Below are 19,094 nucleotides of genomic sequence, written 5' to 3'. Positions count from 1 at the left end.
TACACACATACAAACACACACACACACACACACACACACACACACACACACACAATGGGGGGAAAGACAGGAGAATGTTAACTTGACAATTTCTCACATATTTAGATTAATATATTTTTGTATTTATTGACTTGCTCTTTAAAACTGAAGACTGATGAAACATTTACATATTTCCCACTTTTTTTTACATCTAATATAAATATCTCTAATCATATACAAAAATGCAAATGGATTAAATGAGTACGGTATGCAAGTGAGATCAACAGTCATGAGTCATCAAAAAACCATAACAATCAATGATGACTAATTAGAAAAATGAGAACTGAGAATATAAAAAATTTGAACATTAAATTTGTTCAATTTCTGATTTGTATGGAAATAGTAGTTCTTAACCAATGATATAATTTGCAAAATAGACTGAGGAAGGTGACCCAGAAAGCAAAGTTCTTAAAAAGAATGCGATATTTCATTTATCTGGCCACCTTGTTGCCATGATGATGAAAGCCTACCAGGGGAAAGACAAAAATGGAAACGTCTAAAACAGAGAAACCAGAGTCAGACAGGCAGCTGCTCTTCAACTCCATTGCTGTAAAAATGGCATATTTTCAAAGGTTGAAGAGCAGACTTGACATAGTTCATTAGTGCGGCAGCCCCTCACGTAAGTCGACACCACATTATTTGTGTACTGAGCCTTTGGAAATTGATTGGAGCATCTTAAAAGTCAATCATGAAACCCAAATCAGTCCTTTCCCCATTTCCTACAGAAATTGTAGAACTCAGAAGCCATTCTTGAGCTTCTGCTACAGAAGGAAATGAGGGAGGCTATGTCAACTCTGAATGTGAGGAAATCGTCACCTCGAGATTTCTGAGCACAGTATGGACTACATGTCTATGCTCCTCCTGTCCTCTCAACTTCTTCCCTTCCCAGAGCTGCTGAGGGAAATGCACGGAACTTCCCATTCACCTTTATTTAGGTTTGGGGTGATGTTTTTCCTTATGTCCAATGTGAAGAATCAAACCTACAAAGTTGAAATACATACTTTGATGTTTTCCGTTTGGGCTTGTAATAAGAACGCTGCTATACACTGCTGATATCTGTTTTCATGTTGAATAAGGAAAGCATTTCTTAGTCCAAAGGCTAGAAAAAGATTACAAAGACAAAAAGCCAACTCATTTAATAGGAAATCTATATAGTTTCTCAGTTCTTCTCAAAGAACCTGGAGTTTTTCTGTTTGTTTGTTTGTTTTATTAAAGAAGGTGGGAGGTTTCTGTAGATTACAAAAATAAAAAAATAAAAGTCTGATTCCAAGACCAAGACTTCACTACCATATTCAAATAGAGCCCACTTAAATATGAAAATGCTTTCTTCCTTAAATAACAACTCTGGGCCTTGAAGAGATGCAACTATGGCTAAAAATGGGCTCTTCCTCAAGGAACCATAAATTAGCATATTAGCTAGATTTATGTGTGTATAAGATAGATAATAAAAACATGGAAAATAATGGAATTATAGTTTCTTTTTTTGGCCCCCATACTCCTTCTTAAGTGTTTTATTTATTTTTGTATATAAAGAAAAGACACATCAAAGCAAGGGTTCTAAACAAATTGAGATGTGGCACAGATACAAAACCACCTGAGTGCTTCACAACAGGCCAAGAAAAGCCAAAAACTGACTCAAATAAAATCCAACATTCACCAAAATATGTGAAGTGTAAAGGAAAGCAAAAAGAAATGTTGGCATAGATTCTGTGTTTGCAAAAGAAACAGTCAGTTCTGTCGATCCTAAGCTGGTCTCTTAAAGAAATGACAGGTGATATTGAGAGAGGAGATTCCTTTTTTATACAGCAGAAGCTCTTAAAATGGAAGCTTCTTCCTTGAATTATTAATACAACACAAGGAATAAAATTCTGCAGCCTACACGTCCTTTCCATAGTTAATTTATGTTCAGGGACAAATCAAAAGACCAAACCAAGGCTGGCTTCTGATCAGGTCAGGTGTTTCAGAGAAGAGGAGAAGGGCGCTATTTTTACCTGGCCGATCATTAAGCTGATGCTCGTCCACTGTGATTATTTCTATTTGTCAGAGTTTGTGGATTTAACTAAGATTCAGTGAGGCAGGTTGGGCCTCATTTCAGAATCAAAGCGAATGTGAGACTTTTATTTTTTTAACTGCAAGAACTATTTCAGTACCACAAGTTACACCCAATCTAAACCTCATAATTTCTAATGCTTTGACAACAAAGTCTGTTAATATCATAAAAGTCTGTCCTGCTTCTTTGAAATGAGAGTACTTAAACCTGTTAAAACGATTTTTTGGAAAAAAAAAGATCTGGCTATGTTTGTTTTACTCCCATTTCTCTTCTTATAAATTCCCTACGGCAAGTGAGGCTTTAAAGATCACAGGTTATTGTTCTTGGCTGAATTTTGGAATTCATTTTCCTCAAAAATTATAACTCTAGTTCTTAGTTATTCAAGGCATCTCTCATTTCTTTGGTATAAGGGGCTTTATAAGCAAAAGGACCTGGGATGGCTAGGTTTGTATAATAAAATAAAAAGATAATTTTTGATCAAGAATAGCTCTTTTCCCCCTGACATTCTATCACAATGATAAATAATAATATAATAATTGACACCATTTATTAAGCGCTTACTGTGTACTGGGCACTGTGTTATATTTTTTCCTTTTTGTGTCATTTAAACTACACAGCAACCGTATAAGATAGGTCAGATAATTCCCAATTATAAGTGAGGAAACAGATTTAGACTAATTTTTCCAAGATCACACAGTAAATGATAGAGTCAGGATTTGAAACCAGGTTTCTGTCACTCCAAAGCTCAGTCTCATCTTTTTGTGTCCTGTACTCTTTCTCTACAGCTATTCTGCCTCATGCAGTGACTGTATCCGAACAGTCAAAATAGATCAGAAAAACATAAAAACACAGAAATGAGAGATGGTAGTGACAAATCAAAAAATAACAACAACAACAAAAATGTAGTTTTAAAAAAGTACTGTTTATATTAAAAAAAATGAAAAAGAAAAAGAAATAGAGGAGAAAAAACGTACGTCTCCCAAGGTAATTCAGTGATGTCAGATTTCCCATAAAAACCAGTTTTTAAACCTGGCAGGACTGTGGCTGAACTGAGTCCAAGCTGCTGCCACTCTTCCACATGGCGTTCTGACAGCTTCCTCCCCTCAGGTCCATTTATCATGCCAGAATCTTCTAACTATGGCCTCTAGAGTGACGGAATAAATTCCTGGCCTAGAATGTCCTCTGATATGACATTTTTGAAAAAGTAAACTAAAACAAACAAAAGGAAGTGATTTCTGGGCCTCACATACTGAGTATTTCCCATTTACATTGCTCTGCCGTCTACCGTGCAGGGAGGAGGCTTACACCAGGTAGAGAGTGGGGGATATTATCCTCACAGGCAAAGATTCTACTCCCTTGAGATGCCCTTTTTTTAAAACTCACTCCCGAAATGTTCCCTGGGTTATGCAGACTTTGGCCTACAGAGGCTGTGACTGGACCCAGCCGAATCAGGTATAAGAGGCCTTGGGGCGTGCCCAGGTCATTTTTCAGTAAATCGTAGTGGAAGTAGAAAGAATAGAAAAAGGAGACAGAAGATTCTGGTTCTGGATGCAAGATCCCTCTTAGTGGGGCCCTTCTGATCTTGGGGAGAGAATCTGTAACCATTCAGTATGTAACCATTAACATATGTAAAACATTTAAATACATAACTTGGTTACATAACAACTATGTAAATGTTTGCTATTTCTATTATTCGTTTGTGTACTCCTTCACTCATTCACTATGTAATGCTGTTGTTACCCATGGGTGGGTCCTATGCCAGTCATTAACGCTCTGGACTGCTGGGGTGGGAACTGAGGGGAATGGTGGTTCTCCCTCTGTTTCTGTTCCTCCCTTGCAACAGAAAAGCAGTCCTTTCCTTCTGGCTTCAGCTGTCTCCTAGGAGCCTATATGCAGGGCAGAATGACCTCCAGCTTCCTTCTGAACATTGCCACATCCACCCAACACTGAGGAAACCGAAATGTCCTTTCAGTCCCTCCAGTGCCAGGGCTTTTGTGACAGAATTAACTGATCTTTCATTGTTTTGAGAGCTTGCCAAGAACAAGACCTATTTCTTAGTCATCTTTGTAACTCTAGGGTACTCATAGAAGTTCTGGTTCTCAGTAGACATTCAGGAAATGCTTGAAAAATTAATGAAAATGATATATATTTCTTACCATGATATCTATCTATCTATCTATCTATCTATCTATCTATCTATCTATCTACCTACCTACCTACCTACCTACCTACCTATACATACACACACACACAGATGTATATAGGTAGGTAGGTAGATGATAGAGAGAGAGAGAGAGAGAGAGAGAGAGAGAGAGAGAGAGAGAGAGAGAGAGATATGATAGATTATTTCTGGCATATTTCTTTCTATAGAGCTATTATAATAAAATATCTTAGGCTTATATAACACATTGTGGTGTACTAGGGATTTATCAATAGGAACAGTACTAATAATGGTAATAACCATACTAAAAATAGCTATCATTTGAGTGCTTTACATACATTATTTCATTTAATTCTCTTGACAATCCACTGATCTAGATATTGCTATCTCTATTTATCAAGAGAAATCTGTGGCATAGAAAATTTAAGCTCCTTGCCTATGGTCACATAGCTAGCAAGTGGCAGAGCTGGGTCATCCAAGCACTGGAAACCAAGTCCAACATTTTTTCCATAATGAATTTGTGGATTGAATGATATATAGCTGCATAGAAACTCGGTATTGTCTTTTATGAAGACTTAAATTGGATTCATGTGCTGTTACCAAAAATGGCCAGTATAAAACTTCGCGATGGCAAACAGATAAACTGAATGATGAAAACTGACACGTACCTGACATATGGAGTGGATCAATACTCTTGACTACCAATCTGTCGAGTGGAATGGGCTGATCGAGTACTGTACAGGAACCACCCTCTTTTATTACTGTTTGCAGCTCAGGAGTAAGAGAATGACATATTAAACTGCTGTCTGAACCTCCAACTTTCTGAAATTAAAGAGGGAAATAATGCAATTAATAGGAAATAAGCATTGGTGCACATACCTAAATTGTATCCTTAAGCATATTGATTTTTAGAAACAATTGCTTGAAATCCAGCTTACTGTTCTTTCTCGGTCTTGAAAAGCATTTTCTCAAAGTACATAGTGATTTGCAGCACAGTTTTCTGATACCTAAATTTAATTACCTGAATAAATAATGTGTGACATCTACAATTGGGAAGCATGTTAATCACTATCACATCAGTGGGAAATTCTTCATTTCCAGTATTTCTCTACAGTACTGAGATGAATGAGAAAGGGGAGCCTCATTTTTTTGGCCAACTCTGTCATGGGATCAAATACTAAACTTGAAATAGATTCCATGCTCTATAATTTATAAATAATTGAAATTATTTTGAATATATAAGATGTTGAATTTTTAAAAACAGGTGCATTAAATTGCAAAGACAAATTTAAAACAGATAGCATTCTTTTTTTTCCCTCTTCCAAAATAAGTAAAACCCCATGTCTTCTCTGGGTGGTTATTTTTGTGCCTATGAAGTCAACAAAACTCTCCAGATTTACTAGACAGAGTAATTTAAGGAAGGATTTAAAACGTAACATTTCTTATTTTGGGATCAAGTTGTGAAGCATGAAACCAGAATATTACCTTATAATATGGTGAATGTGGGCCACCTTTAACTCAGGTTTGAGTCATTATTTGAAAGGAAATTAGCTGTGCTTAGTGTCAAGCTTTTGGAAGGGATAGAGATTTTCAGAGCCTGAGCTGTTCAGACATGCTAGTCTGGATAGCTTAAGAGAAGAGGCCATTCAAGTTTCAAACCTGTGATTCTTAATATTCTCCACTAGCTACTTCCTTTCCAATGATCATTCAACTATTCACAGATTAATGAGTGTCTATTTTATTGCTTAAAAATCCTTAAATTATTTAGCTCAACTAACCAACATGCCATCCAGAAGCTCAGGTTATTAAAAGATATGAGATATCTAGTCTCATGATCTTGCATCTGTGTAAAGCTAGTCATCTGGCAAAGAAGTGGGTGAATGAAACAACATTAGATATCTCTGATGGCTTAAGACATATTGAGCTATTCCTCCCACCTCTAAGACAGGTGCCTGAGTGCCTTACAGAAGACCCTCTCTTCATGATACCACTTCTTTATACCTTTCAGGGGACAGACTGTGACATGGGAAATTAAGATAGAAAGCCTTTAGTGGACCATGATACAACAATAGCAGTAGCCATTAATACGTAAGTAATGGGAAAAATCCCTGTTTTCAGAAGAGATTTTGTGGCTTTAACTCCAAGTGACTCATTTTGTCTGTGATGCCAGCTATACATTTGTTTGGCTGTTGCCGTTCTTACATCCGGGTGGATACCACGAGATCAGGGCTTCCTCCACCGTGCCCCCAAATCATTATTTTCCAGGAATGATGTGAGCTTTTAAATCAGAAGGAGTGGTGGATATCACCTGGGCACATGGCAGCAGACAGTTTAGAGAGTTCCCCCACTTTGGCAGCTTTCATTGTGGTGGACAATTTGGATGATGAAAGGGCCAATATGAACAAAAGAATTTTGGTTTCACTTGCTTAGGCAGGTCAGGAATAAAATCCTGTGGCTTCTGGGACTTACCTTGAAAGTGTACAGGCTGTTATTCTAAAAATGTACGTGTCCTTTGACATTCTTAAGAAATGTAACTTGCTTTCATTATTGTTATTTTTTACTTCAGAACTATATGACTGAAAAAGCCAATATTTTATAATGTCTCCATTTTTTTAGAGGATGAATCTCTCAATTTGATGTATAAGAATTTCTTATTTTTTTTAACACAACATTTTTGGAAATAGTTCTAAACTTATTTAGCAGACTTATTTAAAAATAGCAGCATTTTACCTTTTTGTTGCGCTTAGTTTTCGTAACTAAGAGGAAATCATCAAAGAGAAACAGATAAACATCTAGGAATCTGGTACTTTCTGAGGAAAGAAAGAAGGTGAAATTGGGGTTGGAAATAGTAAGCAGAAGGTTTTTTTAGACGAAAGAATCTCTCAGAAAACAAAACAGGCCAGGAATCCTGGCATACCAGGCTGGTAGCTCAGGGCGCTCCTAAGACGTGGGTCAGAAAACTGCACTACTGTTGGACTGATTTCTTCTTGAAGCAGAGACTTGATAAGAGCCCAAGCTCATGACTTTAAAGACATTGTATGCATGATGCATTTCATGTGGGTCTAAGATGACTTGTATAATATTTGTAATGGTTTCGACTAAGATGTTGAACGTACAGCATTTTTGCCTCTTGACTCATCTAGGTGGTCATTGGCAAAGGTAGACATAACCAGAAAAAGAGCATTTGCCATTGCTCTGGACTAAATTATGTCCCACTCCTCAATTCATATGTTGACATCCTAACCCCCCAATATGGCTGTATTTGGAATAAGGAAATAATTAAGAATAAATGAAAGCATAGGAGTGGAGCCCTGATCCAATAGGATTAGTGGCATCATAAGAAGAAACATCATAGAGAAAGCCACATGTGGACACTGAGAAGGTGGCCATGTGTAAGCTGGGAAGAGAGTTCTCAGCAGAAACCGAATTGGGAGGCTATGTGATCTTGGACTTCCAGCTTCCAGAACTGTGAGAAATAAATTTCTGTTGTTTAATCCACCAAATCTATGATGTTTTGGTAAGGTGGCCTTAGCTGATTAAGAGTTATTTAAACTTCTTCTTTCTCAAGTTTTACAGTGTGTCTCTAATGTTTAAATATTCTCCATGTAACTTTATATTTATAAACTTTTTTGATAGCAACATAAGGCAAATAGGCTTTTCTCTAGGAAAGGGTTAGTAGAAGAGAAATCAAATATTAGAATAAGATATCTCTCTCTCTAATTTTACTCTTTAGAAATTAGAAGAAAAATGGTTAAATTTAAGTGATTTCAGAGAAAAAGGCAGTCTATTTAGAGGCAGTCTGTGATAGGTGCTTAAAATAAATATAAGAAAACTCAGTAAATATTTTTTATTATTCTTCTTTATTTATTTATATTATTCTAGAAAGTTTTCCTCATATACTTTTACCCCTGGAAACTAGGTGGCAAAGTTTAAATTAATAGATAAAATATTTAGGAGTCATGTCTATTTCCTCCCCTTTAAGTATAGAGAAAAGATTCCATATTTGTGTAGAGAAGAAATTAGATATTTTATTCAATCTTGAATCATCCTTGAATGTTTTTTAAAACATTGTGTTTTATCATTACTAGAAATTCATTTATTCTTTGCAAATGAGGCTATGGCAAAACTTTCTGATTGTCCCTCAAAAACCATTCACCCCTTCTTTTGTAGTAATGGAATTTCTGAATTTTTTGTGGGTACAGTTTTACTGCAAATAAATAGTACAGCTCTCAGCTTTTTTTGGTAGCTAAATATGATCAAGTGATTAAATTCTGATCAATGGAATATGAGCGAAAGTGTGCAATTTCTGAGTCATATCCTTAAAAAGCAGGGCTTTGCTCTCCTGCTCACTTTTTTTTCCTTCCTACCAGCTAGTCACACTGGTGAACTCATCTTCAGCCTCAGAGAAGAAAGCAATACCCCAGGAATGGCAGAAAAAAAACCCCAGAAGAAACCTGGGTCTCTAATCACTCCATGGAGGAGGGCTGTCACAGCAGAACTCAACCTTTACATGGGAGAAAAATAAACATCTACCTAAGTGATTATTATCTCTCTCTGTCTCCAGTGGCTGAACCAATATCCTAATACATACATAACGTTAGGAATGGGATATTTGGACAAAACTAGACCTTCAGGACCTGTTAAATGTTGTTTTCCCCAACCTCTGCCACTCATATATAAATTAGGTTAATGACTGTCAAAATGAAACAGTTTTGTTTTCTCCTGATAATTTTAACTATTTTATTTTAACAAATAGTCAGTGAGCTAGATTATTTGTGTCCTAGACTTTATTTTAGGAAGTAATGATTATTTTACCTACCATTTATTGAGGCCCTAGTGTCCCATCAAGCAGTCAACAAATATTAAGCACCTGCTATGTGTCAATAATTAAGATAGAATCTCTGCCTTCAAAGAGTTTTATTTCTAGTGAGAGCAGACACATAATGAACATGTAAACAAGATTTAAAATAAGATAAATTCAGAAACTGATAGTGCTAAAAAGTAGATATGAAAGAGGATGACTAAGGAGGGAGATTGTAAGCGTAAAGTCAGACTCTTCACATTTATTATCCCAGAAATTTGAAGCTATTATTAGCCCAGTGAAAAACTTTAATCAAATAATTTTATTAGACTTAACCAATGAACCTTGCGAGTCTGAAATTCTGCTTAGCTAACTGTTACAGAACCAGATATGAGACTTACAGATTTGTGCAGTTCTATCTTGACTAGGTATTTTTTTCTCATGGAATCTAGACTGTGGGATTTTCATTGCACTGTTAAAGAGCAGAGCGAAATTGCTGACTTATTCTAGTTCTGCAGTAACTTGAACAATACGTGTTCTTTAGGTGTTACAGCTGTTGGACCATCATATTTGTCTGCACCTTACTCATTTTTCTAATTAGAAATACTAATCTGTGGGGAGCAACACATGTGTGAAAGATATGCTGGAATGAATTCCAGTGGGAAGTTGGTCATGCTCCAAAAGTTATGAAAATTTGTACTTTCTGGGAATGAGAAAATATACTTATTTGTTTATAACAGTGCAGTTTTTAAAGCTAGAAAAAATGTTGAAACAAAATATACAAATGTTAGGTATCATCATCATTGTCATCATCATCATCATCACCACCATCAATAATATTTACAGAAGAGATGAAGGGAAATTAAAAAATTTTCCCAAAGTCTGCAATTGGAGCTAGATTCCCTGATTCTTGGTCCAGTGTTTTTCCATTTAAAATGATGTCCTGTTTCTTCTAACACTGTTATCCCCACCCCCACAGCATCTCCATGCCAACTGAGTCAAAGTCCCAATGACTTTAAATTTGACTTGATATAACTAAATGGTGCCTCTTCTCTGATGGGACTTGATGAACACAGCAAATGCCATTAAACAAATGCCTTGTGTTAGTGACATTTGTGTAGCTCATCCACATTCTACCACATTTAACTCTACAGGAAACTTTTTCTGAAAAATTAGACTCCTTCTTAGGCCGGTCTCCTCATGTACGCTTCCATGACAAGCACCCCACTGCCATGTGACCTGTGAATAAACCCCTGACATGGCTTTTCACCGAGAGATGGTCATTGTCATGTTCATCCAACTTGCACACGGCTTCTCACCATGCCCACACCTGAAACCTAAGACTGACTTCCTGACCCACTTACTCTATCACCTTCTGTGTGATTGACCAATCTTTCAGACACATAGATTAGAACACTCAAAGGTGTCGATCTATTTTTTTTTTTAACCATTTTGTCAAGTATAAAATCCTCCTATTTTGAGATATCTCTCACATTCATCCTTTTCTATCTATGCCCATTTCTAACATTTTAGGATAGGCCAGCGCATCTCACAGTGTTGGAAAGTTCATAGATAGAAAGAAGAAGTAAATAAAAATCTCATAATTCCACGTGGAAGCCAGTTTTGGCAGGAAAGACATGTTTGAATGAAGAGCCGTGTTTTGCTTTATTACTTTGATTTGGCATTGCCACAACATATAATTATTTTTGAAATTGTGAATAACATCAAAGAAAATTTAAAATTGCTATTTTTCCAAACGAAAGTGGGAGGGTGGTGGTCTGTAGGTTAAGAATGGTTGAGAAACACAGGCTCAGCTCTTCTTGTCTCACCTGGCTTCACTGTGGAGCTTCCGGGCAGGTCTCTGCTTTGGTCTCCTCCTCTAAATCCATTTTGTCCATTGCTTCTAATAACTCCTTCTTCAACTTTTAAGCCTATCACTTGTTGGCAATTTCCTGTCTGGGTCCCCCTGTTTGCCTTCCAAAGAAGCTGGTGCCATTCCATAAACTGAGGCAGCCTGGCTTGGTCCTGGACTCTGTTGTTAACCTGTCAGGTACCCCCGAGCATGACATGGAAACTCCCTGGGCCTCAGATTTCTCATTTATAACATGGGATTAAATTTAACTTCTCTGTATAAGTCACTAGAAGAAGAAAAATGCATGAAAAAGTCCTTCGATGGAAAATGCTGGGTGTGTCTATCTTTCCCCGTCAGCCATTGCCAGGTGGGGGTTATGTCCCAACCTATCATCTTATGCTACACCTAACATATGGCAGATTCTCAGCAAATGTGTATTGAATAAGGAGTTGTTGCCTGGAACTCCTCACCAGATCTCACACTACCATAAATAGGAAACCTCACACCCTACAGGGCTTCACACGTAGTAGATATCCAATCAAGATTTTGTGCAGAAATGAATAGATGAATGAATGCAAATCTTGTTTCTCCAGCCAGTCCTTTCTGATCATAATATTTATTGAACACTGATTCTGTGCCAACCATTCTTTCAAATCCTTGTACATCCATTAGCTCATTTAATCCTCACAACAAAGAGGGGAAATTACCATAACTGGCCTAAGGTTACACAGATAGAAAATGCTGAGCCAGGACATGATCTGGCAGTCAACCTTCAAGGCTTGCCCTCTTCACCACTCTAGCAGAGCTTATTCTCTGATGTGGCTTCTGCCTCCAGTACTTTTCTCCTGCTATAGTCTTCATCTGGGTTGTCCTTTACTGATCTCCATCTTTGTATCCCCCAAGCCTACCTCTAGTCTCATGAACCACATGAAGGCTTTTCTGGGTACTCCAGCTTCACAGACCCTCTTTCATTCTCAACTTAACTTGCAGGTCTGCTCATGATGGCAGAGCTTCCCAACTAGAGGGTCAAAGATTATACAGAATAATAATTCCATATCCTCCAATGGTACCCACCTAGCACAACACGTTTTACATAACAGGTTCAAGTCAACACTGACAAGATGATTGCCTAGCTCATTGGAGTAGTAAAATGATGATAACAGCTGACAGACTGTGTATTATGTTCCAGACCTTGAGCTAAGCACTTCGTGTGTGTTATTTCATTTTAACAACAAGATAGATATAGTTATCCCATTTTACAGAGAGAAAATGGAGGACACATAGCTAGTTATATTGTGAAATCTTTGATTAAGCTTGTGTCTGCCTGACTCCACAGGATGTTCTGTGATTCACATCTCCCATAGGCAAATGCAATTCTTCCCACCCTTCAATTAGCAGCAATTGGACGCGTTACAAGGAAGCAAAGATGTTGAGTTTTTAAAGGAAGCAATTATTTACCTGCAAGAGTTAATTTTCCCTCATAGAGAAGGTGTCTGTTGGTCGGTGACAGGATGCTTTCTGCCATGTGTTCTTTAAAAATGTGTTTCAGGCACTTGAGAAACAGGGGAGAAAAATCAAAGAGAGGTTGTTAGTGATTGGAAGAGAACCTGTTCCAGCAGCTGGGGCAATATGCTTTATCTATTAAGATCAGGACATTTAGAAATGCCAGTAGATGGACACAAGAATGGGAAAGAATGGGAAAACCTCTCAGAAGGACCACCCCAAGAATGGCGTGATGACGTCAGCCTCCCTACATACAATGCCACGTGAAAGAAGGCTTTACTTCTTGTTCACAAAACTAGATTTATTTTTCAAGTGGACAGCTGGGCACCTTGAAAGACTAGTCTATTTCCACCTGAATGCCAGACTTCTGGAAAGGAATATAAGTCTTAATTGATCCGTTTTGTACCTCTGGAATGAAAAACCTTTTATCTCTATCCCAAAGCGGAGGCCACACTATAATCTCCTGTAGGTGTCTAAATTTTTGGAAATTGTCAAGCCACTTCACTTTTCCTTCAAGATCCCCTGAAAAACAAGACACATTAAATATACTTTTGAATTCACGTGACATTACAGTATAAATTTTAACCAAGATGCACAGTAATCACTTAGAGATACCGCCCCTGTAGTAAAACCATACTTTAGGTTCATTTAACATATTGTTTGCAGTCTAAATGTCTTAGAAAAACCCACTAATTTGGAATTAGTCTCTTGCAGAGAAAAATGAAGCTTAAATAATTTAATTCAGTAGGTTGGAAATGTATTGCGCAATTTTATTTAAATAATACAAATAATGTCCTTTGTAGCTTTCTCTTATTCCCCATACAACATGGCCTATAATTAGAAGATGAAAAAAATCAGACTAACTAAAACGAACATGTATTTTTGTCTTAATCATAAAACATGCATTTCCTTTATGGTAAGGATAATTATTTTTTTTGGTGAAAACATTTTCTCTTCTTACGGTTTGTATTAATGTTCCAATATTTTCTAATAACATATTCTACTGAGGTTTTTAAATGATTTTTAGGAACATGAAGGGCAAGGCATAGGCCCACAGAATCACATGGTTAGGAGAATCCTTGAGAATTTATCATCTTTAAGCTCATAGACTTAAAGGAAGGCCACAAGGATCTCTTCCCCCAACAATGAAAATCCATATTTTATTAAGAAATTCTCAGAAGAGATGTTATTCTCTTCCTCAAAAACCTATCAAAATGACTAATAATCTTCAAAATTACTCTGAAAGTTTTAAAAACTCTGCTTTTAATTAAATTTTTGTCTTATTCATTTGATAAGCTTAATTTTAGTTCCTTGGATCATTTTAGAATTTGAACAAAAGCTTTAAAAAGAGGAAAGAAACTCCCAACTGGATGGTCATTTTACTTTTAAACTTGTAAAAGAAAGACATATCATTCTTCGCAGCTGATAATCATAGCTTTGACTTGTTCCCTTTGACGCTCCCAGGAAATCTTGCCTTATGGGCATATATCACAAAATTCTTTGGATTCCATTTTACAGAGCTACTCAGATAAACTTAAGTCGTCACAGGGCTTGCTCTGTTCCTATTCCCAAATTTCAGTTTTAAAGATTGCAGTTGGCATTAATTTTAGATTGGCCCTGGATTTCAGTGACCGAAAAAAAATGATGAATAGTAATTTGTCCTCCGGAAAGGCTTCCCATGGTGTTTATTCCCATGTGCTTTGTGTTTGGGCTCAGTGGGGATGTTAAAAACAAAGTGCCTTCAATCATCTGGGAAGTAGAACTTTTCCTGCCTGAACTCACATCTGAAAACTTTGGAGATAGCCACGTCCTGCGTAAACTCGGTGGTAGAGTTCTCATAGGGTTCACCAGGATGTGACTGGAGCCCATTGTTTTGTGTGTGTTTGATATACAATTCCCTCAAACTCAAATCCACATTTCCCAGACCATGACCTCAACGCACTGGAATTACCTTCTAAGATGGAAGCCCAGATCGTTCCTGGTGGCCAGAAGGCCCCCCCCACCAACTCTTTGATTAAGCTTCTACTGGAGCTCGGGGTCCCTTATCTCAGAGACTTACGGATCGACTTTTCCACCTTTTCCTTGATGGAGTAGATCATGATTTTCTCAGTAGAGTCTGTACTCCTTTTCCAGATATTCTTCAGCAACAAGGGGTATCGAGTCAGCCTGTGTAGTGGGGCCACTAGCAGCTCAGGCAGGTGAAGGCGTCTGCACTGTTCATTTTGCTCACACCACTGGGGAAGGCAAAAGCAGACATTCAGAATATCACTTCTCCTATCAAGGCCTTGAGAAGCCTGGACATGAGAAACTCTTAGGGATTTTATAAAGTAGTGACATAATGCAACTGTGGGCTTGCTGGGAAAATTTATAAGCTACAGAGGAGAATTTGCTTTTGAAATTCCCATATTAAATTGTCTTTAGCAAGCATCTGTCTACCAGTGCCAAATTCAGAGTCTGAAATGGGTTTCTTAGATGTGGTTAAGAAGTATTATTGAATTTTGCTGACTAACACTGTTACTTCCCAATGAAAGAAATGAGAGAATCCTTCTTCAGATGTCTCACCTTCCCAGTATGGTAATGAAGCAGCGGTCAGCATCACCAATAACATCACCACTAAGTCCTCCTAAATGGGGAAATTTATCAGGATTTAAAGGCATGGGAAAAGTTTAAAATTTGTTAAATCCCCTGGAGAATGCATGTTCCATCAGTGGCAGTGAGAAGATGTGTTAATATGTGTGCTCCAGCCTTGTTTACCCTTCTCATTTGAGAGTTTAGTTTCCCCCTTGGCTCTGAGGGGGAGATTTATGATTTTTCCAGCTCTGTTCCCATCCTTGTTGTGCTGCACAGTTAGGAGAATTGCAAATCAACATTGGTGGGGTAGAAGGAAAAAGAAAGGATTTTTCTTGTTGAATTAGGTCCTTGATTCTCCTTTGTTGAAGGAAATCAGAATAATATAAGAAAATAAAAATAAAAGTTGAAGAGGCTAAATCGATCTACATGCTAGAGAGCAGAGAGGAGAGAGGAGAGGGATAAAGACACAGATAATTTTCAACAAGGAGAGTTTGGACAAAGAGGCAGTTGCAGGGTGTGCAAACCCTGAGGAAAACAGGAAAAAGAATTGTAGCAAGTATTGCTATGGAATATATATTGGATTTCCATAAATGGTATTTGAGAAACAAGTAAACATGAGAATAGTTCATAAATTTGTTTCATCTGCTGGACTGTTTCTTTGAATTCAACACTGTCTTGAACCTGAGGGTCCTTGGCTTTTACACACGTGACACCTGACTTGTGGAGCTAGGTCTCTGGCTACTATGCACACAGGTTCATCAAGAAGTATTTTTGGAGTGTGTGTTCTCTTCCTGTTCTCTTCTCCCACCTACCCACACTTGAGTTCAGCTGTAAAGAAGTCCTGCTTTTGCACTAAATGATTTTCTTAGTACAGACTACTGCCTCTTTTCTGTCTTTCATGCTCAGTCCTGGGCCAGGTTATCTCCTCTGCTTCGTGACCCAGACCCTCAGGGCCAGCCTTAGGTTAGCGAAATTACATTGTGGAAGGCTCCCTCTGCTTCCCCAAAGATAGCTTCATATATCTTTATGCCCAGATGTTGGCCTTCGCATTTTGGAGATCTAGGTACAATTGACTCAAACCCCCACCAAATCCAAAGCCCTCCCTTAGATATTTACAAACTCAGTGAGAGGGTGAGATTCTTATGGCTTCCTCTGGCCCCTACACTTTTGCACGTACGCACACTGTTTCTTCCCTGAACAGCTCGGGCCAAATGTCAAACTTAGCCCTTTGATTATTTTTTTATGTTGGTTTCCACTGTAATCCCACTCATGACAAATGTTTTATGAGTGTATATGTTTATTTTACTGAAGATTTTGGGTTGTTCAGGAGGGGTCAAATTCACATCTCACAGCCCCCCCCCCTTTTATGGCTTCATTCTCTTTCTTTCTAATTATTTTTTTATTATTAAATGTATTGAGGGTAACATTGGTTAATAACATTATATACATTTCCGGTGTACAACAATATAATAATATAACATCTGTGTACTCTATTATGTGCTTACTACCCAAAGTCTAGTCTCCATTCTCTTCTTTAGAAAGAGAAAGCTTTTCCTTTCCCTCTCCCCTTCCAACTCTTCTCCCTTTCTCTTTTGGCCTCATGCTTAGCAATTTGCACTTGTTTTTCACAGCTTGACTGTATCCTTGGGGGTTTCACCCTCCTGCACCAGGAACTTTATTGAAGTATTTCTTCTGAAAACATCCAATGTTCTTCCTCACAGAAATTCTGTTGATCTTTTTCACTTTTCTATATACAGAAGGCAGGTCATGAAAGTGAGCGCAAGGGTTCATGGTAGATGGAGCTTTAGAAGCCAGGCTTTAAGGCTTGCTGAGGTGGACTACCTCTCTTTCTCCATACTTCAGATTCCTCTTGGTGGAAGGCAGTAGGTCACCTCCAAGTTCTCATCCAGCTCAAAGTGGCTGGGATTCCCATCAAAGTTGGAAGGAATGGAGAAGGAAGCAGGAAATACAGATGTGGAGAGGCTGGGAGTGGTAAGAAGTGTAAAGAAGAGGTGTGAAGGGGCCTTAGTCTGTCGTCTTAGTGGCTGATTTCCATGCTGACTCACTTATTGGCAGCAGCATTCCAGCTCAGGTGTCTGGGAGGTCCAGTAACAGATTTCTCAGCAGCAGTTGGGTATTCTCTCAAAATACACAGCCACTGTCCCAAATTTCCATGCCATAGAAAACAGCTTTGGCTGCCAGCACCCTCTGGTATTCAGGGTAAATGTGAAAACACTCAATTTACACCAGACTTCAATCAAGCAAGAAGCATCAGTGGTAAATAGAGATAAGGATCCAGGCAGGAATTATTAGAAGCTTTTATTGTTTCAGAAGGCCTCAGAAGAGACGAAAAAGATATTCAATGATTCTAAAAGTAGTAAAAGCTTTTGTTTCATCACTCTATTGGCTTTAGCTTTTTCAGGTCCATTAGGAGAAAAAAGAACATCTCTGTCAAGGGAAGTTGGACATAAAAGCCATTTTATGGATGGGTCTAATCAATGGAGGTTGCTTTTGTTTTATAGTAAATATTCCAAGTGTTTAAGGGAATAGTAAAAGGAATTCAGAGGCCCAAATAAAAATGTTCTTCTCATATATTTGTCCTGGTAGGATGTAACATCAGGCTGGGGCAGCCCATATTCTTGAAATCTTAGGGAATTTATTAATAATCTCTAAATCTCATCTGTGACATGTGGATAACAAGAGTAACCACCTCAGTAGTTTGGTGGAATGTTTAAAGAATTTTTTTTTCACAAATATAGAAGACAATCTGATGATAGCGAGAAGGGAGGGAAGTTGGGGAGCTGGGAGAAAGAGGTGAAGAAGTAAAGAAGTCCCTTTAACATTTCTTATAATATTGATTTGGTGGTGATGAACTCCTTTAACTTTTTCTTGTCTGGGAAGCTCTTTATCTGTCCTAGTCTAAATGATAGCTTTGCTGGGCAAAGTAATCTTGGTTGTAGATCTTTGCTTTTCCTTACTTTGACTGTTTCGTGTCAATCCCTACTGACCTGTAATGTTTCTCTTGAGAAATCAGCTGACAGTCTTATAAGAGCCTCCTTGTAGATAACTAATGGCTTTTCTCTTGCTGCTTTTTAGATTCTCTCTTTGTCTTTAACCTTTGGCATTTTAATTATGATGTGTCTTGGTGTGTATTTCTTTGGGTCTATCTTGTTTGGGACTCTCTGTGCTTTCCAGGCTAGTATGTCTATTTCCTTCACCAGGCTAGGGAAGTCGTCCATCATTATTTCTTCAAATAGGTTTTTAATTCCTTGCTCTCTCTGTTTTCCTCTGGTCTATGATGTGAATGTTGTTATGCTTGATGTTGTCTCAGAGGCCCCTCAAATTATCTTCATTATTTTGGATTTTTTTCTTGTTGCTCTTCTGATTGGATATTTTTGCTACTTTATCTTCCAAATCACTGATTTGATTCTCCGCTTCATCTAATATACCGTTGGTTCACTCTAATGTCGTCTTTATTTCAGTTATTGTATACTTCATTTCTGACTGGTTTTTTATTATGTTTTCTGTCTCCATTTTTATATTTCCTATTTCTTTGGTGAGGTTCTCACTGAAATCATTGAGCATTCTTATAACCAATCTTTGAACATGGCATCTGGTAGATTGAACCCCGTGAAGAGACCTGATACAAAGTCCTAGTCTCTTTCTCTGCATTATTTTAACTGTCTCTGAAAGAGCAGGGAGAATTCTACTCCTATCAAGGTACACAACATGATGTACCGACATTAATTAAGCCCAGCCCCACATGATGTGGAGGGTAAATTCATCTCAGTGCATTCATAGCCCAACTTCAGACAGCCCATAATAAGACACAGATTTAAGTTCTTCAACAACAGGGTTTATATCAGACCATAGTTGGAGAATAAGTCAGCTTCAGACAGGTCCTAATTCAAATCCTACTTCTGCCCACCCCTGAACAACAGTACGTTTCACTGAATTGCCTAATTTGTCTAAACTTTTGAAAATTGGGGGTAATATAAAATCCCATAGGGTTATTGTGTAAACAAAGAGTTCATAGATGACCAGCATACAATGTAGTACCCGGTTGTAGCAAGGGTTTGAGAATCAATCACCTTTATTATTACTAATTATAATTATT

At 37.8% G+C, this 19,094-nt stretch overlaps 1 protein-coding gene across 11 annotated transcripts in view; it reads right to left on the bottom strand.

Annotated features, from left to right (window-relative positions):
• PLEKHG7 (pleckstrin homology and RhoGEF domain containing G7) overlaps window positions 1–19,094 on the bottom strand; it is a 59,215-nt gene that overhangs the window by 703 nt on the left and 39,418 nt on the right. For 8 of the 11 annotated variants that reach the window (XM_015598574.2, XM_015598572.2, XM_015598573.2 and 5 more), the window contains 6 exons: window positions 14,466–14,640; window positions 12,813–12,928; window positions 12,362–12,455; window positions 6,981–7,060; window positions 4,919–5,072; window positions 1,041–1,138 (listed from right to left, as the gene is read on the bottom strand). In XM_015598574.2, the coding sequence (XP_015454060.1) occupies window positions 1,041–1,138; window positions 4,919–5,072; window positions 6,981–7,060; window positions 12,362–12,455; window positions 12,813–12,928; window positions 14,466–14,640 (717 nt within the window). Of the gene's footprint in view, window positions 1–964; window positions 1,020–1,040; window positions 1,139–4,918; window positions 5,073–6,980; window positions 7,061–9,236; window positions 11,095–12,361; window positions 12,456–12,812; window positions 12,929–14,465; window positions 14,641–19,094 lie in introns of those variants that run through there. The other 3 variants (XM_025040979.1, XM_025040978.1, XM_015598577.2) reach the window with 3 other exon arrangements.

The sequence above is a fragment of the Pteropus alecto genome, unplaced genomic scaffold, assembly GCF_000325575.1.
Source record: "Pteropus alecto unplaced genomic scaffold, ASM32557v1 scaffold76, whole genome shotgun sequence".
Classification (NCBI taxonomy): Eukaryota; Metazoa; Chordata; class Mammalia; order Chiroptera; family Pteropodidae; genus Pteropus; species Pteropus alecto.
The sequence above is the reverse complement of the archived record's forward strand: the minus strand, read 5'-3'. Positions and strand labels throughout refer to the sequence as shown.